Source organism: Epinephelus lanceolatus, chromosome 4 (genome assembly GCF_041903045.1).
Source record: "Epinephelus lanceolatus isolate andai-2023 chromosome 4, ASM4190304v1, whole genome shotgun sequence".
Lineage (NCBI taxonomy): Eukaryota > Metazoa > Chordata > Actinopteri > Perciformes > Serranidae > Epinephelus > Epinephelus lanceolatus.
The window spans coordinates 940335-965302 of NC_135737.1; the positions used below are offsets into that span (position 1 = coordinate 940335).

The following is a 24968-nucleotide window of genomic DNA, read 5'->3' on the forward strand; positions in this document are numbered from 1 at the left end:
ATCAGATTTAATGTTGATATTTTTCTTAATTGAGGAATTGAGCTGGAGAAATTATAAAAAACGTTTTTTTCCTGATGCCGTACTGCTGGACCAGATGAGGAAATGAGACCAAAGTGTTGTTGTGGAAGATATGTTTGAGATGCTTGATACCTTTATCAATCCATGTGGAAAAGTGAAGTGTTTTTTTGTTCATTAAGAAGTCAGGACTGTTCCAGATGGGAGTGTGTATTTGGTAGGCGAGATTGTGGTGTTAGTTATATGGTGAAATTTCCACCAGGCTGTCAGTGCTGTAGCTATGGTGAGTTTTTTGAAACATGGATGGTGTATGATGGAGCAACTTACAAGAGGGAAATCTAAGATGGATATCTTTACATAATGTCTGTTCTATGTGTGTCCAGGAGTTGTCAATTTATTAGGATTGATCCGTTTGTGAATGTATTGGAATTGGTGGGCAATTAAGTAATGAAGAAAATGTAATGCTGCCAGACCTCCTGAGGTTTTGGATTTCTGTCAAGTGGCTACTTGGATTCTTGGTGTTTTGTTTTTCCAGTAAAATTTCAAAATAATGTAGTCTAGAGATTTAAACCAGGAGGGTGGGGGCTTTATTGGGATCATTTAGAATAGGTAATTTATCATGGGTAGTATGATCATTTTGATTGTAGCTATTCCACATCTACATTCTATGTCTGCCAATATACTGGCAGATGTAGAATGTAGATGTGTGGGGGGGAGGGTGTTGATTCCTAAATATGTGATTTTACCAGTGCGAGAGTCGTGGTGATTGGACAGCCACCTGCAAGCTATGTGGTAGTGGTAGAATGGTGGATTTAGAGAGATGTGAATGGAAAGTGAGGCTGATGGTTTCAGGTAATTAAGGAAGGAAGGAAGGAAGGAAGGAAGGAAGGAAGGATTTTGTAGGTAAAGCAGGGTATCTTCTGCATGAAGACTAATTTTGTTGTGTGTGGATTTTTTGTTGGATTCCTGTGATGTTTATGTTTTGAAGCATGGCTGCTGCAAGTGGTTCAATAAATATGGCAAATTAAGATGGGGAGAGTGGGCATCCTTGCCTATAGTACCCTTGTGCAAAGTGAAATGTGATGTTATTCCATTGGTGGTGATTATGGCCATTGGTAATGTCTATATAATCCTCACTCAGTGGATAAATGATTCACCAAACCAAAAATTTTTAATGTTGAAAATAAAAGTTTTTGTGTCTAATGAGACTATGGCTGTTGGTGAGTTTGTGTGAGACATGTAATGGCTTAAATTAAATAGTCTACATGGGTTATTGGACAAGTGTCTTCCTGTCATAAAGCCAGTTTGGTCTGAGTAGATGGAGTAACTGTTTTTATTGATGCTGGGGCATTGCTGATGATTATTATGTCTGTGTTAATGAGGGACAGGGCACGATAGCTTAATGGGGAGGTGGGGTCTTTTTTGAGTTTTAGTAAAATAGTGATTGTAGCAGTGTTCAGGTCAGTGGAAAGTTTGGATTTTCCTTAAATTTCAGCTGTTAATCTGTTGAAGATTGGGCGAGAGTATTCCAAAAGGGTTTATAGAACAGGAAAACCATCAGGTCCTGGTGATTTATTGTTAGACATGAGTTTAAGTATGGTGTGGAGTTGTGTTGTTGTTGTGGTGTGAATAGGCTCGTTCAAGATGAACTGTGCCTCGCCTGGAAAGTAGACGAGAGCAGGCAGCTGCAGCAGGAGGCAGTGACAAAAAGCTGCAGTGAAGTCAGACAGTTTCCCGACAGTTTCCAGCAGTCTTCAGTCCGTACAGGAAGTCACAGACACACTTAAATCCTGTCCAGAATGATGTTAATTCATTAAAAGTGATCAGACCCATATAACAGTTTGTTTTCAGTCTCCAGTTGTTTTAATTATGATAGATTGATTTATTAAAATGCTTTACAGGTGATATGTAGTTTATGTTCATGATTTATCCTCCATTTTACATGTATTTTCATTTGACATGTATTTTCATGTAAATCAGCATCATATCAGTTTGACCTGTCCCCTCAACTACAGAGCCTATATAAATTGTGTTTGACAATAAGGTTAATATTTAAGGAAGAGGAAAAAAAATACAAGACAACAGCTTTCATTAAAGATCAGTCAGATACAGTCAGGGCTTCACATCTGTACAGATGTTTTTATAAGAATCCTCATATCTCACTGACCACAAGTCTCTGTGTTGCTAAATCGGCCTACTTCAATGATTAAAACAGTCCAATGTTAATATACAGTAGAGATAGTTTATGATGAATGTATTTAGTCTCTGACAACTAAACTTCACCATCAGTATGGCGTTACATTTGTGTTATATGTCGCGTGAGCGGATAACACATCTGCATGTGTGCAGATCTCTCTCTCGCGTAAATTATTTCGTGTCAAGCGTGCAGATTTCAACTGCCGCGCGCACTTGTTTGATCTTTGCGCACATATTCAGCAACAGAGTGAAGCAGAGGCAGGTGCAAGCGAGTAAAAAACAGCAGCGACACGCACAACAACACTGTGCAGCTGTTATGCGCACGCTGGCTCGCTCCTGCTCTCGCTCTCTCTCTCTCCCCTGTGCTCGCTCGCGGTGGAGCTCTGCTCGCTCGAAGCAAGGACTTTTGACACTTTGGGGGCAGAGACCAAGGCTGACCCCGGCCAGACCCCGGCCCTCTTATGATTGGTCATTTTCCAGCCCCCCACGTGGGTGCCTTTTTGGTTTTCTGCTGATGACAGCTTCCGTCACAGACAGGAAGCTCAGTGGTAGCGGCGGCAAATTGGAGGAAGAAGAAGAAGGAGAAGGAGGAGGAGGAAGGAAGAAGGAAGAAAGAGACGATCGATGATTTGACAGTAAGTATGCTGCTGCTTATTTGGTTTCATATTTTATAGCAATAGCTAACACTAGATAGCTTTCAAGTGATGAGTTAAGTTGAGTTATCGAACTTTAGCTACCGAACTGGCTGATTCACTGTTACTGTTTGCTAGGTCAGCATTTTCTACCGGAAAAAACTGGGTGCTAGTGCCAATGCTTAACTGGTTCAACTCTCGTGCCCCCAAAGAACTAGTCTGATTTCCACTTTTACTGAGTATTCACATAACCTGCTTCCTGGAATATCCCTCTGGGGTATAAGTTGTTTGCTTTAGCAACTAATCTTTATGGGCACATTCATGTTGATATGTCAATCACAGCATATTTTAGAGACAAGTCATTAGACTAACTGTATATAATACAATAGTTTATTGCATTCATTATGGAAGTTTTCCTGTCACTATACACCCACCAACTAATTTAGCTTTTTATGTTGAATGTATTGTTTATGAAGCTCAGGGACAGAGCAGAGGCAGTATGCAGGCACCACCCCAAGAACCAGGGACCTCTGTCCAGCGAGATATGGCCAGGTTTGGTTGCTGTTTCAAAGATACATTTGGATGTGAACGTTTAGCCAGTCCTTTTAAATCATGTGTAAAATGATTTTACACATGGTTTTTACTAAAATCTCTCTGGAATTGGCTTTTGAATTTCTGTAAAAGTGAGGGGAAAAAAACACAGATATGTCAGGAAGAGCCCTCATCAGCTGAGGTCTTGGAATAATTTGAATTTCTGCACCCTTTCTTTTAGGTGTTTCCCTGGACTATTCAAAAATAGGAGATATGCTAGGCCTGGATCACAACTGTACAAAAAAAGACCATGCACAAAGATAACCCCAGTGCAGTTTTTCCTCATGCAAAGTCCCTCAGACAAAACTCATAAACTGTCTGAGGAGCTCTCACTTTTACAGGCTGGGCTGGGAAGGACAACAGTAAATATTCCAGAGGATGCCAACCACAAAGAGGTACGGGAGCTTTTATGACACTGAATAAAGTATCAAACAGGGTGAAAATTGAAATTTGCACAAAATAACCACACCCCTTACCCAAAGAATATACAGTAACAGATTATGGTGGATCTTGGCCACCAACGCCATTTCACTTATTCTAGGAAAGCCACCATCAAGCATATAAATTTCTCTTGTCCTCATTGCCCAGATCAATAATTCCTCCTTTCTTACATCCATAGATTACAAACATTCTTTGTGAAACTTATCCAAAGATAAGCAATCTGGAGGGGGCCTGGATGCTTCACAAAGCCATAGGTAAAATCCCAAAAATAAAACTTGACCTGTTATAACGTTGTCATTTAAAAAAATATATGATTGTTTGAACAGAGCAGAACAGAAATATACTTGTTTAATATTTAAACCCAAACAGGAGGTTCAGGGCAACGAAGACTTAACCTTGTGTCACCTGAAGAAGCAGGATACACCGGGGCCAGTCTCGTGAAGACCTGGGGAGGCAAGGGCTGTCTTTACATAATGCCCATCCAGCACACACTGGGCATTACTCCCTTGCCCTTTACAGCTCCTAAGCCTCCACGTTAAAACATGTGCCCAGACTAAAGGCAATGATGAGGTATGGCTTGCTCATAACGGACTAATATGTTGATGTTTTTTTTCTCTGTTCGTCGTACAGGTTGGTGTTGTCAGCATGTAATCCCTTGAATTACACAAAGTAGTGAATGGTGGGACCATGTTACCACCACCCCCATTAGCTTACCAAACATGCTATCAAGACACCTTGTAATTCCTCAATTTTATATTACTTTTATAGAACAAATCTGATGATGACATCATCGACTTGGATCATATGGTCTTCGATGCTGAGAATGTGGTAAGCTATCAAGTCAAATCCTTATTGAGGATAGAGGTCATATGTAGTATTTCATAGTGTCGAGACAGGGGACTATGATTTTATTATCAGACATTTATTATATCAATGATCCAATGATTCTATACAGGTGTCCACTGATGTGCAGTCGTCATCATGGTTGGCGCATAAGGTGAGCAGACTGCAGTGCTAAATCAAATGGTTTATGTTTTATTCCGTAGGTACACAGTTTCAGAGTTAGATGATGTGTATGGTCTAATGATATTTTACAGGTGTCTGCTGATGTGCAACCAGTATATTTGAGCAAGGTAAGCAGACTGCAAAGTCAAAAATCTTGTTTCATTTTAAATAACAGACAGTGTTGCATTTATGAGCAAATGTGCCAACCTCCTCATCTGTAGGCTAGAGGTATAATTAAAAGGTTGTACTGTTTTTTTTTGGTTTTTTTTTGTTTTTTTTAAATCTTCTTGTTGTACACAGCAAGTCAATTCGTGTGCTAGTAAAACTTAGTTATCTATGAAAGAATTAAACAGTGGTATGTTACATAATACTCATCACAGACGACAATGTTGTATTAGACCTCTGAAACAGCAGTACTACTTTTCCTTTATGTCCTTTTTCAAATGGACTTTAAGTTACTTTAAGTCATTCCTTATTTTCATAGGTTGCTTGTCCATTGTGTTGTGAGCTGTTTACAGAGAATGACATCCTTACACATGCCAGTGCCTGTGGGGAGAAGTAAGAGCAATTGATTCCACTGGCTATAACATTTCTGTAAAAGGAAGAAATTACATGAATTAACAAATTAGGCTTTCATGGAAATTGATAATGCTATTGCATCTTCACAGAGACACAAATGAACAGCAAACCGATACCTTTGATGGCACCAATGAACAACATGATTACAACAGGTGTGCTGTAGAATATTTTGTTTATTGTGTGACCTGATCTGGACCAGAATTCTCAGTAATATTGTCTCGATATGGTTGTGTAGTGTGTCAGCCATCCTGTTGTCGCTTGAAAAGAAAATTGACCCGTCCCAGACATTCAACATCAGTGTAACAAGAGAGGACATGTATCAAAGGGGAATGAAAAGTGGTCCAGGCAAAAAAAAGGCTCCCCAAAGAATCCCCTTGTGGTTTCTTTCATCTGAGAATATGGAATTGACCAAGGTGCTCTTCGCAAAGAGTTTCTTACAGGTATGTCTTTTTGATCAAGGCCCAAGTAAGTAATAAAATTCAGATTTAATAAATTAACAACATAGATAACATCTTGCATCATTACAGAAGTGATGTGTGGAATTGAGGCACATTTCTTCAAGGGAGATGGGGAAAAGGGGAAAAACCCTAAATACAGTCTTTTAGACTGCCGGGACAACAAATTCAAGTAACATGACAAAAATATAGTATTTAAATTGAGAGGAAAAATTACAAGATTATAGTTATTTCGTGTTTTTCAAAACCGTTTGTGTCATTGTCAATAAGGACGTGTGGAGAGATTTTTGCCACAAGTTTGGTGCAAGGGGGTCCTGCACCAAACTTTCTCACAAGATGGTGCTACCATTTCTTGTCTTTTCAAATGTGTTTATTCAATCTATTAAAAAAAGTTGTAGGTAAGTGACAAGGCAAGGTTTGAAAAATAAAGTTTAGTCTTGGAAGAATATTCATCCTAATAACGTTTATCCTTCCTAACAGGGATAGAGGTAAATTGGCCCACTTGCATAATTCTGCATTAATCTCATTTGTAAGAGGAATGTAATTCATTTTAAATAAATCATTTATACTCCTAAATATTTAAAACCCTCTGAAGACCACTGAAATGGATATGATTTCTGCATTTTTTCTGTTAGATTCATATGTAGGAGTCAAGCATTCAATTTATTGTAATTTATCTTGTATCCTGAGTATTTTCCAAATTGTTCAAGTGTGTTATATAAGTGTGGTAAGGATTTCTCTGGGTGTCTAATGTATATAACTATGTCGTCAGCGTATAAAGATATTTTATGCTCATCCTCATCAATACACACTCCTTCTATATTATTATCATCTCGTACACTTGTAGCCAATATTTCAATCACCGCCGCAAACAGTGTGCTTGACAGCGGGCATGTCTGCCTAGTTCCTCTCATCAAGGGAAAGAAATTAGATGTTATACTGTTAGTAATAACTGCTGCTTTGGGAGTTTGGTAAATTGTTTTAATCCATTCAATGAAATTTGAACCCATATTTAGTTCATGCAGTACACTAAAAAGGAAGTTCCACTCGATTCTATCGAAGGCCTTCTCTGCATCCAAAGATAGGAGCAGAGAAGGCCTCCGACTGTCATTCAGGTGATTAGTTATGTTCAACAGTCGTCTAATGTTATCGGTAACATATCTTCCCTTAATAAATCCAGATTGATCTGGGTTGATCAATTTAGGCATGATGGTTTCAAGTCTTCTTGCTAATACTTTAGTAATAATTTTATAATCATGATCTAGGAGACTTATGGGTCTATATGATGAGCATTCCAACGGATTTTTACCAATTTTATGTAATACAGTAATGTTTGCTAAGCTCATTGTTTGTGGCAATACCTTATTATGAATAAAGTTGTTAATCACTGACATAAAAATAGGTTTGAGATCCGTCCAATATTCTTTATACAATTGAGCCGGAATGCCGTCTGGGCCTGGACTCTTGTCTATGGGCATAGAGTTGATTGCTGCCAGTATTTCTTGTTCTGTGAAAGGTGCGTTAAGACTCTGTTGATCAGACTCAGAAAGTTTAAAATTTTCTAAATAATGCTCCAGTTCATCTTGTGTATAGTTACTTTGAGATTTGTACAGTGTGCTGTAATATTCTTGAAAAGCCTGATTAATTTCTTTTGGGTGGTATGTTAATTTGCTTTTAAAACGAATTGCTTTTATAATCCTTTCTGCTTTTTTTCAATTGATGGGCCAGTAGTTTGCTAGGTTTGTTGCCAAACTCATAATGCTTTTGTCTAATATAATTCATTTTTTGCATGATTACATTTGAAGTTTTCATGTTTAATTTTGCTCTGGCTGTGACCAATTGTTTCCAGTTTTCTTCTGTAGTTGCAGCTTTATGAAGTGTTTCACATCTTTCAATTTCTTTTTCTAGTTCTTTTGTTTGTGCCATCTCTTCTTTTTTTTAAATGAAGTGTAGGATATAATTAAGCCTCTCAAAGTGGCTTTAGCAGCTTCCCAGATTATGTTTGGGTCTATATTAGGATCATTATTTTCTTCTATATAGTTTTTAATCCATACTTTAATTTTTGATTTAAATATTTCACCTCCAAGCAGGGATGTGTTAAATCTCCACTGCTTGGGGGTAAACCCCTCATCGCCCAGACGAACAGTCAGATCAATTCTGGCATGGTCTGACAGGATAATTGGGTTGATACCACAGTTTTTTAATCATATGCAAGTGTCACGACCGAACAAGGACCTGAACCCAAATGCACGACTCGACAAACTTAAGTACAAAATCAAAGTTTATTAAACACAAAATGAAAATCACTCTCGAAAGAGGAATAACCTACACTAAAGCTAAGAACAAAAAGAGATCTAGGAAATAAACGCTAGACTAAGAAACAAACAGAAAATCACTCTACTGAGGCTGAACTATCACTATGAAAAAACAAACAGAAGACAAACATGAACAAAGTATCAAAATAACAAGACCTGACAATGGCAATGGCAAAATGGCATGGATACGACGCTGGTTCTCTGACACGAAGGACAAGACGAACTGGCACAGGACAAAGGGAGACACAGACAATATATACACACAGGGTAAGGGCACAGGTGGAAACAATCAGGGGCAGGGCAGACAATCAGACCAGCGGGAAAACACACAGGGGAAGGAGCAAGTTGCCCGAAACGAGAGGAGAGTTAACTTTTAAAATAAAACAGGAAATCATGAAACAACATAGACACAAGACAAACTGATTAAATTAACAACGTTTCTTGGTTATGTAGGTGTTTTGAATAAATAAAAAAAGTAGTCAATTCTGGAATATGAAGCATTGGCATTTGAGAAATAAGTGTAATCTTTAACCTTTGCATTTAATTCACGCCAATCATCAACCAGACCACTCTCTATACATAAACCTTGAAGAACTTTTATGGACTGTGGTTTGTTACTTTTAAACTTACTTCTTAAAGGTAAGCATTACTTTGTTACTTTTAAACTTACTTCTTAAAGGTAAGCATTATAGAGAGGGTTCAGCTCTCAGTGTTAGTTACTGTTTTTCCGGGGTGCAGAGAAAGAAGCTTTCTTGCTCACGTCATCACACAGAGTTTTGCCGCCTTCCGCTTCCCGCTTGAGTCGGCATCCTCCGTCACCTCGGCTCTTAATTTATAACTTTAAACCAGTTTTATGCCATGTCTAATGAACTACTTTTAATGATTTTATTTGTTTAATGTCTGTTCGTTTGGCCGGATGGCCGATCTCGTGTTTTTGATCGGCGGATTTTGAGCTTTTTGGACACGGGTGACTGGTGACACAGCCGCACCCCAAACTTCATTAGAGTTTCGCTTTTAGCAACAATCTAGTTTTTCTCTGCTCTACAACTGGATTAACTATAATGATACTGCCTGCCTGAGAGTGAAAGTCCCCGTGAACACTTCGGCCACCCCAGAAGCCTTTTTACACCTTCTGTGCCATTTTCTGGACACCGGAGTGACTGCAGCTACCTGGCGAAATTCACTGGTTTCTCCCGGACACTCATTCACCTCTACGCGCCGGTAAGTCCCGCTTTCTACCGGACCCCAACCCACCCTGATCTGAGTCAACACACTTTTGGAGTCCCCACGCGTAAGTTTTTACTGTGGCTCATACCAACTGCTAAAAAAAAAAAAAAAAAAAAAAAAAAAAAAAAAAAAAACTTGAGAAGGTAGCTTTCTGGAGAATATAATCACATCATTACGCATTACACCGTTGCTGCCGGAGTTTGTTTTCTGCTTCCTTGGCTACCCCATCTGTCCCCCATGGCTCCACTCACCTCTCCACACCACTGTGACAGCTGTATCCACAAAACCCAGAAGACTGCAGAGCTGGAGCAGTGCATTTCAAACCTCTACTGGATTAGGGATGAAGAGGCGCAGCTTGACTCCGTTGTCGCTCCAGGTCCTGGTCCCCCTGACAATCCTGCGGATCTGGACTCAACCATCCCAGAATTTGGTCCCGGCTCCATGGATACAGCAGATCCCAACCCCACTGGCTTGGCCCCAGCTGAGCGGTCAGCCTCGGCTCCTCAGCTCCGAGCTGATGATCCAGCCGCCACAGCGACATCCAGGCCGGCCTCCTCAGCTGCAGTCCCACATCCTCCAGCGGAGGACCCGTGGCTGCTGCTGGGGGCCAAGCCTAAATGGGCGAGCAGCAGTGCAACTTTAGCTACTTTCACCTTCAGTCCAAATCCGAGGTTCAGAACTAACAACTCCACTCCCAACCAAGAGCTATGGTCCACAGTACATGGAAAAAAGTGAGCGAGGTCCAGCCCGATATATGCTCCACCTTGTGAGCTCCAACTGGAGAACAGATATAACATCTTGAGTGTTGAGGAATTCCCTCTGCTGCAAACTGTCCATTCCCCTCCTGTTTGCCCTTCGACTGATTCACTGCCAGCAGCCCGGGGGCTTGTGGGGTCTGTTTCGGGACCCCCGTTCAGGTCCGCGACCTCCTCCTCCAGGCGCAGAATCGTGAAGGAGGCTGCTCTCAGGGCGAGACGCTCTGGCGGTCTTCCATGCCGTGAAGGGTCGTGTGAGCCCCCAGCCACTGCTGAGGTTGTGACCTCTCCGCACACTCCGCAAACAGTCCCCACAGTCTTCCCACACTCGGCCTCGGTGCAGAACGGTTCAGTCGGCTCCTTCAACTCCAGTCTTGGCTCCGAACCGCCTGCAATATTCACGGGTTTTATTTCATAGACAATTTTAACTTATTTTGGAACCGCCTCTCCTTTTATCGACATGACGGACTTCACCCGAGCAAGTTAGGAAGCCGCGTGTTAGCAGCCAACATACAGCATACCGTACACACAACGCCACTCACACATGCGTGACTGTTTACGTGCCACACCCCCTTCTCAGTGCCTGCCTCTTCTTCTACGGAGCATTCTATAGACATTGCCTCCCGTAGCTCTCCCTACAGGCTCCAGCTGCCACTAACCTCTACAGACAATCCCTCCTGCTTTCCTATTGCCCCAACTACTGGGCTAGTCTCTACTGTCCCACAATCTCCCACCTTCATACCCGTAGTAATGAACAACAGACATCACAAACGTCAAAACCACACAACCCACAATTTCCGGTATCTGCAACCACTGTCACAATCACAATCTGTCTGCAAAGCTGGTCCCAAGTCTCTTAAGCTGGCATTGTTGAATGCTCGCTCAATCAACAACAAATCATTCACGCTGAATGATTTTTTCATTGCTAGAGATTTAGATTTCATGTTTTTCACCGAGACCTGGCAAAGGGATGAAGATTATGTGTCCATGAAGGAGCTATGCCCGCCTGATTGCGCATTCATATGTGCCCCAAGGACCACTGGCCGCGGTGGTGGCCTTGCTTTGTTGTACAAAGACAGTTTCTCCTCGAGGAGAGTGAATTGTGGAACTTTTACCTCATTTGAACTGCTTATTTCTAAAGTTGGCCGCTCTAACCCGTTTTACTGTATTTTAATTTATCGCCCTCCTGGTATTAATGGCGCCTTTCTGGCTGAATTCAGTGACTTTTTGGCTTCCATCACTAAATTTCAAAGAATCTTAATGCTTGGGGATTTTAATGTGCCTGTAAATGACATGTATGTTAAATAACCTCTCTGCTGAGAAATTCTCATTCGCTTTTAACAGTGTGGCACAGCCTGTTAGTATTAATGTTAACGTTGACTCCCAAGTTTTAACTTTTAACTCACACTGCTCTGCTATTCTTGATAAGATTGCTCCTTTAAATCCTCGAACTATCCCCGCAGCTAATCCCACTCCCTGGCTGAACGACGACATCCGCTGCCTTCGTCGTAAATGTCGGAGAGCTGAGCGCTTGTGGAAATCAAGCAAGCTTCATGTACATCGTCTTTATTTTAAAGAACTGTTAGCTGAATTCAATTCTGTTGTTAGGGTAGCCAGAGCCTCTTATTTTAAAAATCTCATCATCTCCAACAAGAGAAATCCCAGGGTCATTTTTGACACTATAAGTAGCATTACTGGTGCGCAACCGCCTGCTCTACCTGTGTCCTCTGATGAGGACTGTAGCAATTTTTTAATGTATTTTGTGAATAAGGTTGCCAGTGTCAAGGCCAGTATAACACCCTCCTCCTCCTCCCTTCCTGATCCTCCCAAACAACAGTCAATTATTGACAATTTCTCACCTGTCTCCTTACAAGACTTAGCAGATCTTGTGTGCACTATGAAGATCTCTTCTAGTCTGCTGGATATCCTGCCCACAACTTTGCTGAAAAATGTTTTCAGCAGTATTGGTCCATCTCTGCTCTCCATAATCAATAGCTCACTGGTTTCTGGTCGTGTCCCGTCCCATTTCAAGCAAGCGGTTGTTCAGCCGCTTCTCAAAAAGCCCAATCTGGACCCCGATGTTCTTAGTAACTACCGGCCCATTTCCAAGCTGCCCTTTGTATCTAAGATTCAAGAAAAAGCAGTTGCAAACCAGTTAGTGACAGCGTTGAACAGTTACAATATCTTAGATAAATTTCAGTCCGGTTATCGTCAGTTACATTCCACAGAAACTGCTCTTCTCAGGGTCTCCAATGACATCATGATGGCCTCTGATGCCAGTAAATCTACTATCCTGGTTCTGCTTGATCTCAGTGCAGCCTTTGACACTGTTGATCACCACATCCTTTTAGACAGGCTGAGGGACAAGGTAGGAATCTCAGGGGCCGCTCTTCATTGGTTTAAATCCTATCTGTCTGATCGATCCTTTTCTGTGGCTGTTGGCCCTCATAAATCAGAGTTTGCCCCCCTTTCTTGCGGGGTGCCCCAAGGTTCAGTGCTTGGGCCTATCCTCTTTACGCTATACATGCTCCCTCTCAGAGATGTCATCAGCAATTTTGAAGGTATCTGCAGATGACCTCCAGTTATATTTTTTTTTTTAACCCTGATAGGACCGATGGAATTGACTCACTGTACGATTGTATGAATGTAATTAAGGACTGGATGTCTTCTAACTCCCTTCAGTTGAACGCAGCTAAAACTGAGATTTTAATTATTGCATCTGATGCCTCAGCATCTAAAGTGGCCAGCTGCTTAGGGTCCATCAGTGCAAATGTGCGCCCCAAGTTGAGAAACCTTGGGGTCACAATTGATCAGGCCATGCTCTTCGATGACCACATCAAAACTGTCACTCGCTCCTGCTTTTTTCACCTCAAAAACATTTCCAAACTCAGATCCATGTTAACTTATTCCGAGCTAGAAATGATCATCCATGCTTTTATTTCCTCATGTCTGGATTACTGTAATTCTCTTTTCACCTGTCTAAATAAAACTTCATTAGACCGCCTCCAGCTGGTCCAGAACGCTGCCGCCAGGCTTCTGTCCAGATCTCATGAGTTCACTCACATCACTCCAGTCCTGGCATCCCTGCACTGGCTCCCTGTTAATTTCAGGATCCAGCACAAGATTCTAACCATCACTTACAGAGCCCTCCATGGTCAAGCACCTGCATACTTGACGGATCTGGTGTCCTTTCACTGTCCTGTCAGGTCACTGCGGTCCGCTGAAGGCCACCTACTTACTGTCCCTCACACAAGATTAAAGACGAAAGGTGATAGAGCCTTTAAGGCTGTTGCACCGAAATGGTGGAATGCACTACCTCATGAGCTGAGAGCGGCCTCTTCCGTGGACATTTTTAAAAAGCAGTTAAAAACACATCTGTTTAGGCTTGCATTCCATTAATTGTCCATTGTATCATCTCTGTATTTCGCTGCACTTTACTTTTTATTTGTTTTTGTGTATTTTGCATTGTTTCTGTTATTGTATTTTTTGTATTTTATCTTGTGAAGCACTTTGTGAGTCCTCTCTGTGAGAAGTGCTATATAAGTAAATTTACTTACTTAATTACTTACTTACTTGAACTGTGTGGATTTATCCATTCTCGGATTTAAAATACAGTTAAAGTCTCCACCCATGACTCCAAATCCTTTACAATTTTCATTAAATAGCAACACCATGTCAGACATGAATGTGGGTTCGTCTGTGTTCGGAGCATAGACGTATAAAAAGGTGGTAGATGTTCCATTGATAGAACCTGAAATCAAAACAAATCGTCCGTTTGGGTCTATAATTTTTTTCTCTAATTTGAATGGTGTTGTTTTATTAATAAGGATGGCAGTTCCTCTACTGTGACTTTTATATGAGGAGAAATAAATTTGTCCTACCCAATCCGTTTGTAATTTTAAATGTTCAATTTCTGTTAAAAATGTTTCTTGTAAAAGGGCGACATGTACTTTACTTTTTTTTAGAAGAGATAATTTGTTTTTCCTTATGATGGGATTACCCAGACCTTTGACATTCCATGAGTTTATAATCAAGTCTGACATGGTAATTGCGAAATCTTAATACTACTTCTGAATTATCTGATTGTCCAAAAGCATGTGCTGTCACAATATTTATTAGAATCTTAATGAAATAATAAAAAAGAAAGAAAAAATACATATATCTAGTGTAACATATGACCACCCACCCTTGCCGTGGCTCCAAAACCCACGACATTGTGTCTGCTTTTCTTTTAGTGGGCCAGAGAAAGAAGACATTATAAAGAAAAAAACACAAGAATAATAAAAGTCTTCATAGTATGGTGCCCGGGGCTCTTGCCCTCAGAGTCTATATTTACCTCCCCTCCCCTCATTGTCCGTCATGGTATAGTCCATCAGTTCTATCCGTATTAAATTGTGTAGGGGCGCAAAAGGTAATAACAGAAAAAGAAAAAGAAAGAAAAAAGAAGTGACTTCAACTGTTAGCAAAATTTCTGTTATAGTAAGACGTCAATCATTACAGAAGCAAGTGTTAATAATAAATTGAAAAAGAAGAACATGTAATGTGCAATAAGTGCAACCCCCTTTCTTTTTGTAATGGTACAGTCCGTATGACGTCACTCATTATTGCAGGAAGTGTGAGCGCTGTATGCATGAGCGCACAGCGAAACAAATTCAGAATCCAATAAATTTAAATTAAACATTCAACTGTGCATATAGTCTTTGGTAATTGAACAACTTTACTTCACGATGTTCCTGAGGAGAGGACTTGACAACATCTTACCTCCACTCTCGGTTGCAGAGTAGGTCTTACTTCAGTGTCTCAATGAACGAACCCACCTCCTTCGGGCTGTTAAAAAGGATGATGTTGTTCTCGTGTAAAACACGCAGACGATGCGGGTATGCAAATCCTCGGAACATGCCTTTCTGGATGAGAACTTTAATCACCTGGTCGAACTCCCTGCGTTTCTGACGCACTTTTGCAGGTAGGTCGACGAATAGCAAGTTTGATGTTACCTTCTTGCATTGATGTCTTCTTTGCAGCTTGTAGTATCGGATGTCTGTCTTTGAGCCGTAAGAAGCATATCAGGACTGGTCTCGGTAGTTTTCCAGCTTCGGGTGGAGTTTGGCCAGAGCGCAGGGCTTGTTCTAGTTCAAGTGGTTTATCCGTAGGAAGTTTGAGCCAGCTTGGTAACTTCTTTTTGAATGTATTCAGCAAGCTCTTGTTCACGTTCATATTTTTCTCGGAGGCCCAGCAAAACCAAGCTCTTCATCCTGTCTCTATTTGATAGTGTGCCCACCTTGATTTCCAGTGTTTGAATCACCTTTTCTGTTCGGTGTAGCTTGCGTTGAGTGGCTTGTAGAGTGTCTTCTAATGCTGAAATCCTCTCTTCAGCTGCGTCCACATGCTTCTTTTGTTTATCAAGTGTGTGGTCGGTGTTTTTCAGCGTGTTTTTAATTTCCAAAACTTGCACAGTGACATCTTCCAAGCGTGTGTCGATGCCATTCAGTCGGACTATTATCTCAGAACGTTGGGATTTTGGTTCAAACATTATCTCCTGGAGCGAAGGCCCTGCTCCACATTCTGCTCCACGTTCCCCGGCGTCTGGTTCAGGTGTGTGAGCATCGCTGATTTGTTTGTTAAGTCCTCCTTTCCTTCGTAGGCTATTTGCCATTCTGCAAACCGCTGTTTTTCTTTTCCTGTACTTTTAGCTCTAAATTAAAGTTAAAGTAAAGTCAGATTGGAGGTAGAAAAATGAGATTAATTACTGAGGGGATACAGAGCTCTCAGCTCAGGCAGCCATCTTGTTCCTCCCTCACCTTGTATTGTGAACTTTTGTTCATTCCATATCTACAGCAACACATGCAATGAGTTATCCTAAATGTTTTGGCTTTAGTGGCAGTTTTGTATAAAGTAACAAAAAAGCATACTTGAACAAATCGAGATATCAAGTTTCTGACAGTCACATAAACAAAAATTACTTGAGAAAAAGTTTTGTAATGTTGCCTATTAAAAGTACCTAATGCAAAACTAATTTTCTGGGAATAAATGTTATAGTTTAAGGTAAGGTTAAATGATACAAATATTGGCATGAATCACTAACCTCCGTGTACACTGGTTATCAGCTTATCCAATTTCATAACATCAATAACATTTTGGTTATTACTTTTGTTATCAATCTGATGGCTGATGAATCAAATTATTTTAAAGATGTGCTAGGCTGGCTGATTGATATAGAAGGTTGATGAGACTTAAAATGATGAGAATTAATAGAAAAACAGATTCACAATCATGATTTAAAATATAAAAAATTAGGTCGAAGTCATACTTACAAGATGATTAAGTCCATGTTATAACTTTATTGGAACATGTATAGTAACCCCAAATTATGAGAAAATGTTACAAATTGGAAGCAAAAACTACATATACGTATCTCACACTTTTGTCTTTTAATCTTATAACTCAATATGGACATTACTTTAACTCTCAGCAATGGGCTTTAATAGATACAGCTTGTAATATGCAAACAATTTTTTTTTAAATGAAACTGCATATTTTATCCCTAAAGTTGTAGCAGACTTGAAGTCATGAGGCAGAAAATTGAAATACTCCATTATAACGATGAAAAGTGCCTTGAGATGATGTATGTTGTGATTTGGCGCCATATAACTAAAGCAAATGGAAATGAAAATGCTGTACCCAAGTGAAGTACTTAAAGCAAATTTCTGTAACTTTTCACCTGAAAATAACGGTTAAGTAATTTAAAATAATTTGAATGGTACACTGGAGAATTGCAGTCGTTTAAAAAGGAAAAGGTAACCTCAAGATTCTCCGGCTGGTCAACTGGTCTGAGCATCCTTCTTGCAAGTCAGAGCTGTTCAGGAGTTTTGTTCCCTTCACTTCTGAGAGGGTGGTTGTTTCAGGCCTCGACAAAAGCCTCCAGGTCTGCCTTCAGTTTTGGAAGGAAGGTCATGTGCACAGCAAGAAGATCTTCTGTTGAGGACAGGGTAGTAGTAAATCATTATGTTTATAGGTACACATCAAACACAGCCTATACAATTTAACATTAAGTACAGGGTTGCCTTTTGAAATTACATCTATGATGGTTTTTCTAGTGTTTTTGTAACATTTTGCAAATTCAAAAATTAGAAGATCTGCAATGAACCGTGATTCCATTAACGTTCATTGCAGTAGCCCTGACATTTGTCAACCAATCTAATCCTGTTGAAACTGACCAATTTTACAAGGACTAGCATCATCTGTTTTCCACCCCAAATGACCCTTACCTTTGGAGGACACATTAAGAAGAGGATCAGTTTCAAGGTTATGGAGATCACGGTAATATTTTGATGTGACACATGTCCTGACATCACGCCACAAGCGTTCAATCCTACAAAGACAGAAATTAAAATTATTTCAACCTCTTAATTGAAGCTTAAATATTACAGTGATGGGTGCGTTGTTCAGCTTTAGCTGTGTGTTTTTGTTTTTTTACACCTTTTATTTACTCAGAGCTGGGATTTCCATTTTTACAATTTGCTTGTGGGCACATGAATACACCATGGCCTAATTGGTGCCATGTGTAATAAATTATGTCATATTTCATGTCAGAAACTACTTGTTCTTGGCTTTAGTGCAAGCATGGCAGTATTATCTTATTTTGCTGTATCTTGCACTTCTGCTTATAGTGGGGCTCAGTCAGGTCAGATGAGTGTTGATCATCAGGTCAATTCGGTCAGCACCAACTCGGGTTTGGACAGGTAACAGCCTGAGAATCTCAGACCAATCCCAACACCAGGACAGGCGTGCAGAATTTGAAAATACCTTTGATTGTGGACACTTTTTCCAGACAGGAAACTTCCTCGGTCAGTTCCACAGATGGTGAACATGTGTCGTGCAATTTCCACATTCTCCACGCCTTGATCACCTCTTACCCTGAGGTGCAAGCACAGAGATGATTAAAATGTGTAGCAATCTGTCAGTAAGGAATAATGCACAGAACTCCAGCGCACGAAACTTGCAAAGTGCGCCTGGTCTATGAAATTAGAGCCCAAGAAGTGACAGAGTATAAGAAATTACATTACTAAACCTTTAACATTACAATCCCAGATTCCATGTTGAAATTCTGTCTAGTAATAGCCCACAACAAACATCCATCATGTTTGTGCCGGTACATTGCACTTTAACACAAAATGTTTACCTTGAAGGCATGCCATGGATCTCAGTAGCTCTTTTGAAGGCAGCAAATGCAGTGGATGCACGGTTATTTGTAGCAGCTTTCAAGCACATCACCTGTGGTATGATAAGAAATTTTTGATACATGTATATAATGTTTTTGAGTTTTTAATTATTTATTATACTCAGGTCAGTGCAACATGGAAATTCTTCTTGACAATTTAAAGGTATATCCCAACAATATATTCAGAGAGCAGACTTGGGTGAACCCTGAGTAATACTCTCATTATTTCACAGCAATACCTGGCAGTTAAACTTCCAGTGTTTCCTTTCATTTGTCAATCATATGTTTACATTATGAAATTATTACATATTTAAACCACACACACCTTATCTTACATAAACCCTACATAATGAATGCCAATGAAATTAAATGTTACCTTCCTGGAGTAGACATCCACTGTCCCGAAAAGTACAATGTTGTACCTGTTGGGAACATAAAGCACTATGTTACTACTTTCAACCTGGATTTTTTTTTTTTCTTCTTAGAAAAAATGTCATGGCAAGTAGCTACATATTTGTATTTTCTTAAACAACCTTTTCAACAGTACAAACCTAATCAATTTATGGTTGGTATCACAATGCCACAGTGAAAGGGGCCCCCTGACAGAGTATGTTCTGCGCACAATGCAATCCTACTGTTAACTTATAAAGCTCTAAATGGTCAAGCTCCGTCATATCTTAGAGAGCTCATAGTGCCATATTATCCCACCAGAACACTGCGCTCTGAGAACGCAGGGTTACTCGTGGTCCCTAAAGTCTCCAAAAGTAGATCAGGAGCCAGAGCCTTCAGCTATCAGGCTCCTCTCCTGTGGAATCATCTTCCTGTTACGGTCCGGGAGGCAGATACCGTCTCCACATTTAAGACTAGACTTAAGACTTTCCTCTTTGATAAAGCTCATAGTTAGGGCTGGCTCAGGCTTGCCCTGTACCAGCCCCTAGTTAGGCTGACTTAGGCCTAGTCTGCCGGAGGACCCCCCTATAATACACCGGGCACCTTCTCTCCTTCTCTTTCTCTCTCTCTCTCTCGTATTCTATTACTGCATCTTGCTAACTCTGCCATTCTGGATGTCACTAACTCGGCTTCTTGTCCGGGGCCTTTGTGCTCCACTGTCTCTCAGATTAACTCATATCGCAGCGGTGCCTGGACAGCGTGACATGTGTGGTTGTGCTGCTGCCATGGTCCTGCCAGATGCCTCCTGCTGCTGCTGCCATCATTAGTCATTAGTCATACTTCTACTGTTATTATACACATATGACTATTGTCACACATGTATACTGCCAGATATCAATACATACTTTCAACATATTGTACCACAGTAGCCAGAACTATAACTATAATATTATTACTTTCAATAATGTTGTTGTAAGCTACTGTCATTACCTGCATCTCTCTCTCTCTCTCTCTCTCTCTCTCTCTCTCTCTCTCTCTCTCTCTGTCTCATTGTGTCATGCGGATTACTGTTAATTTATTATGCTGATCTGTTCTGTACGACATCTATTGCACGTCTGTCCGTCCTGGAAGAGGGATCCCTCCTCAGTTGCTCTTCCTGAGGTTTCTACCATTTTTTTTCCCTGTTAAAGGGTTTTTTTGGGGGGGAGTTTTTCCTTATCCGCTGCGAGGGTCATAAGGACAGAGGGATGTCTTATGCTGTAAAGCCCTGTGAGGCAAATTGTGATTTGTGATATTGGGCTTTATAAATAAAATTGAATTGAATTGAACTGAATTGAATGCAGCCCATTCCAGTCAGTCTGGAAAGAATCCCAAGTGAGTCGACTCGGTGCATTGATGCAGCAACTCTCCTCCACTGCACATGTATTCCAAGTGACTTCAGCCTCCCTTTCACCATGCGGTAGCCTGCAGCTGGCATTTCAGTTTTTATCTGTTGGACTGTCTCATCCAGCTCCTGGTCTGTAAAGTCGCTGTAGTACTGTCGTGCAGAGAGGTCAAATTCCCTCATTCATCGATTGACCGTACTGGCTGAAACACCCAGTAACATTGCAATGTAGTGCACTGGGAGATTTATCTCCAATACCTCAATCAGTCTCTCTTCTTCTATGCTGTACCTGGGCCAACCCATCTCACAAGTTACTGTTTGAACAGTGTTGCGGGTAACATCATCCTGTTCAATGTGGTCCATTACTAGCCTGAGCAATTCCTGTAAGGCCAGTACAAGTTCTGGGGAGATATTTACATGCCTTGACAGTGCTTCAAATAAGTAGAGCTCTTGTCGACATGTGAACAGCAGGAAGTCCAAGTCAAGAGGTGCTCTTGAGAGAGCTGACTCTAACTTTGTTTTGAGCCTCGAAATCATCTCATCTCTTAGGATGCCCTGTTGACATGGAAAGCAGAACTTTAAAGATCGTATTAAAAATTATGATCCTTATTCACATAGAACATTTCATACAGATAAAAAAGACAGAAGTTCATATCAGACAACACATGCCCTGTAAACACACATATGTAATGGGGTTTCAGGGAGTTGTTTTTCGGCCAGTTCACTATACATTATCTCGCTTAGAACATGGCTTGCTAGTAAATAACAATAAATAATGTGGCACAAAATAATTGATTCATTGATTCTGAAGTATTTCCGACTGCTATGTCGGAAATAGTCTGCCGGAGGACCCCCTATAATACACTGGGCACCTTCTCTCCTTGTCTCTCTCTCTCTCTCTCTCTCTCTCTCTCTCTCTCTCTCTCTCGTGTCCTATTACTGCATCTTGCTAACTCGGCCATTCTGGATGTCACTAACTCGGCTTCTTCTCCAGAGCCTTTGTGCTCCACTGTCTCTCAGGTTAACTCATATTGCAGCGGTGCCTGGATAGTGTGACGTGTGTGGTTGTGCTGCTGCCGTGGTCCTGCCAGATGCCTCCTGCTGCTGCTGTCATCATTAGCCATACTTCTACTGTTATTATACACATATGATTATTGTCACATATGTATACTGTCAGATATTAATATATACTTTCAACATATTGTATCACAGTAGCCAGAACTATAATTATAATATTATTACTTTCATTAATGTTGTTGTAAGCTACTGTCATTACCATCTGTCCTGCATCTCTCTCTCTCTCTCTTTTTCTGTCTCATTGTGTCATACGGATTACTGTTAATTTAGTATGCTGATCTGTTCTGTACAACATCTATTGCACGTCTGTCTGTCCTGGAAGAGGGATCCCTCCTCAGTTGCTCTTCCTGAGGTTTCTACCGTTTTTTTTTTCCCCGTTAAAGGGGTTTTTTTGGGTAGTTTTTCCTTATCCGCTGTGAGGGTGATTGTGATTGTGATTGTGATTTGTGATATTGGGCTTTATAAATAAAATTGATTGATTGATTGATTGATTGATTGATTTTATTTAACGTTACATCATTAATTGTGATGGTTAGTTACCGTATTTCCTCAATAAATAGCAGGTCTCATATAATGACTGGATCAAAACATCAAGAAAAAACAAGCAAAGAAAAGAAAAAGAAAACTGGGCAAGGATATGATCAGAAAGTCTTTCAATGTTTGTGGGCTGTCTGAGAAGACTGATGGAAATGAAGACGACCGCCATCCTCTGCTTCAGAGAGACAGCCTGCACCCCAGACTGCAGGTCTCTGCTCCATATCGCGGCAAACCCATGGATCTAATGCTGACTTTTAACTACTGTATGATCATTTGTATGATGTTCATTGTAAAAGACATATAAAACAGTGCATGTTTTTATTTACAATTAATTATATATTGTGTTGAATGTTTATCATATAACCTTGTTGTCATAACTACAGATATAAATGGGGGAAAGTCAACGGTCATAGAGAGTACACTGAAAAGGAAGCAAGGAGTGTGCTTTGCTACATAAATTTCAATATCTTGTGAGCGCCCCGTCAAAATGGCAACAAGGTATCGTTTGTTGTGTCTTCTGATGTTTTAGTGATAGTGATTGTATTTATGAATTTGTATATAGCTACATTTATTGATTTGTATATATTTTGTGTTCACGGAACAGCTCTTAAGCTGTTGATGTTGGCAAGGACGTTGGAACAATATATTAAAAGAGCTGAAAACTAATGATGCCTCATCAATACTTGTAAAGCAAAAAACCATGAATTGACCGGGGATCACTACATAGTTAAAAGCCGGCGTTAGATCCATGGGTTTGCCGCCACTATGACAGCTACTGAAACCATCGAAACGTAAACATACAGTTCCACCTGAAGATAAAAACCGGCTTCCGTTGTGTGAAGTTGGGAGAAAGGTGGATAGAGAAATACCAAGACAGAACAAATGGAACCCTTCTGAATCAACGTCACTAATAAGCAAGTTTGTTACTTACGTGTAAATCTTCAGGTGTCACCATTACTGCTCTTCTACTGCTCCTATTCTTCTTCTTCTTCTTCTTCTTCTTCTTCTTCTTCTTCTTCTTTTTCTCCTTCTCCTTCTTCCTCCAATTTGCCGCCGCTACCACTGAGCTTCCTGTCTATGACGGAAACTGTCATCAGCAGAAAACCAAAAAGGCACCCATGTGGGGGGCTGGAAAATGACCAATCATAAGAGGGCCGGGGTCAGCCTTGGTCTCCCCCCCCCAGAGTGTCAAAAGTCCTTGGTTTGAGCGAGCAGAGCTCCACCGCGAGCGAGCACAGGGGAAAGAGAGAGCGAGAGCAGGAGCGAGCCAGCACGCGCATAACAGCTGCACAGTGTTGTTGTGCATGTCGCTGCTGTTTTTTACTCGCTCACACCTGCCTCTGCTTCATTGTTGCTAAATATGTGCGCGAAGATCAAACAAGTGCGCATGGCAGTTAAAATCTGCGCGCGTGACACGAAATAATTTACGCGCGAGAGAGATTTGCGCGTGTGCAGATGTGTTATCTGCTCGCGCGACACATGACACAAATGTAACGCCATACATCAGTAACACAACATGTTTTCTGTTACAGAATAAACCTTCAAATCAGACAAATCAAACTAATCTATGAAATTCAACAAAAATGAATAGTTTATCTAAAACGTCATATTGGTGAGTCGACATCTAAACAAATCAGCTGTTAGAACAGGCCAGACAATATATAGCACCTGTAGGCCTTTGTTCTCCCTCTTCCTGCCTCATGCCCTGTCTCTGCTTTGGCTGCTTCTGTTTGTTTGCACCGGGTGCCAGTTGACTTCCCTCCTGCCCTCCTGTATTCATTAGAGCCCACATTTGAGGTGGTCCTCCTGCCCTTTGATCACTGCTGCTTTGCCCATTTCTTTGCCCTTTTTTTGCTCACCTTTAGTTCAGTTTTTGCCCATATCATTTCATTATTTGTTTTGTTTATTATTTTAGTTGTTTTGCCCGCAATTATTAATTTGATCCTCAGTTACTTATTAATTATTGTTGAACTATTGATTTGTGATTTAGTTTTTCCCAGTTTTGCCTATCATTTTGTCAGAGTTGTCCCTATTGAGTTTCCACAGTTCAGGTTTGAATTATTTACTATTTGTGTAGCCAAATGGACCTGCAATGGACCTGCATTTGTATAGTGCCTTTCTAGTCATCTAGTGACCACTCAAAGCGCTTTTTACACTACGAGTCATGTTCACCCATTCACACACACATTCATACACTGGTGGCTGAGGCTACCATACAAGGTGCCACCTGCTATTCAGTTTTAACACACTCACACACCGATGGAACAGCCATCGGGATCAATTTGGGGTTCAGTATCTTGCTCAAGGATACTTCGACATGCAGCCTGGAGGAGGGATACATTTTTGTTTTTATTTTCTGTGAGTTTTCCTTATTTCAGGAGTGGAGAGCCAGATTGCTGAGAGGCTAGGTACCTGTGGTGAGGTCCCTTCACTTTTGCATGTGAGTAGTTGCACTGGGACACCGTAGACTGCACTATTTTTTTGAGGATTACTGTGTTGTTTGCTGTGCCCACTTGTGGTGGGTAGTGGTAGCACCCCTTGGCACTCCTCTGTGTAGTCTGCCTCTCGACAAGTGGCCTCTGCTCAGTTTACTATTTTTTTTAAATTTTGCTTATGTTGGACTCAGTTTTAACTTTTCTATAATTTATCATTATTTTTTAATATAAATTGTAATAAAGTAATTTTATCCACCGTCATTTTTGGGTTATTTCTTGTTTATTGATAATCTTCCTCTTCCTTTTCAGCAGCTCCAGCCCCTGCTTTTTGCTTTGATCATTTTGCTTGTTATAAATAAAATTTCTGCTTTAATTGTGACAACACGTCTCAGCCTCTTAATCAGAAATGAACCTGTGTGCCTTAGCAACTACCTTTTTATAAACGATTTTCAAGGTACCTTAAAGTATTTCCTGGGGTGAAACTCCCCAGGTGGCATTGTCTGGCTTATTCCTTATTCTTCCCTTATTGATACCAACCCACTAAAATTTACCTCCCCCCTCACCACATTGTGAATGGTTGATCAGGTGTATTTACTTCATCTTCAGTAAGTTGTAGTAAATCAGTATTGCTTAGGAATGTGTCAATATTGTCGTCTTTTGATTTGTGTATTGATGAGCATAGATTTGTAAAAAAAATCTAAGGAGGTCTGATCCTA

General features: G+C 40.6%; 1 protein-coding gene, 1 long non-coding RNA gene and 1 pseudogene across 7 annotated transcripts in view; 1 reads left to right on the forward strand and 2 right to left on the reverse strand.

Moving 5' to 3' along the window:
- LOC117259087 (Na(+)/H(+) exchange regulatory cofactor NHE-RF3-like) overlaps positions 1 to 24968 on the forward strand; it is a 267423-nt gene that overhangs the window by 129494 nt on the left and 112961 nt on the right. The window contains exons 1-5 of one of the 6 annotated variants that reach the window (XM_078166831.1): positions 4051 to 4129; positions 4245 to 4445; positions 4644 to 4703; positions 4831 to 4872; positions 4973 to 5008. The exons of the other annotated variants lie outside the window; for them this stretch is intronic. Coding sequence (XP_078022957.1) covers positions 4680 to 4703; positions 4831 to 4872; positions 4973 to 5008 — 102 coding nt within the window. The 5' untranslated portion in view covers positions 4051 to 4129; positions 4245 to 4445; positions 4644 to 4679. Of the gene's footprint in view, positions 1 to 4050; positions 4130 to 4244; positions 4446 to 4643; positions 4704 to 4830; positions 4873 to 4972; positions 5009 to 24968 lie in introns of those variants that run through there. 6 annotated transcript variants of the gene reach the window in all.
- LOC144462709 (uncharacterized) overlaps positions 18168 to 24968 on the reverse strand; it is a 67489-nt gene continuing 60688 nt past the window's right edge. Inside the window, exons 2-3 of the long non-coding RNA XR_013490923.1 lie at positions 18806 to 18851; positions 18168 to 18482 (exon numbers count right to left, since the gene is read on the reverse strand). This is a non-coding gene — a long non-coding RNA (uncharacterized LOC144462709). The remainder of the gene's footprint in view (positions 18483 to 18805; positions 18852 to 24968) is intronic.
- LOC144462705 (uncharacterized) lies at positions 19079 to 20740 on the reverse strand (annotated as a pseudogene).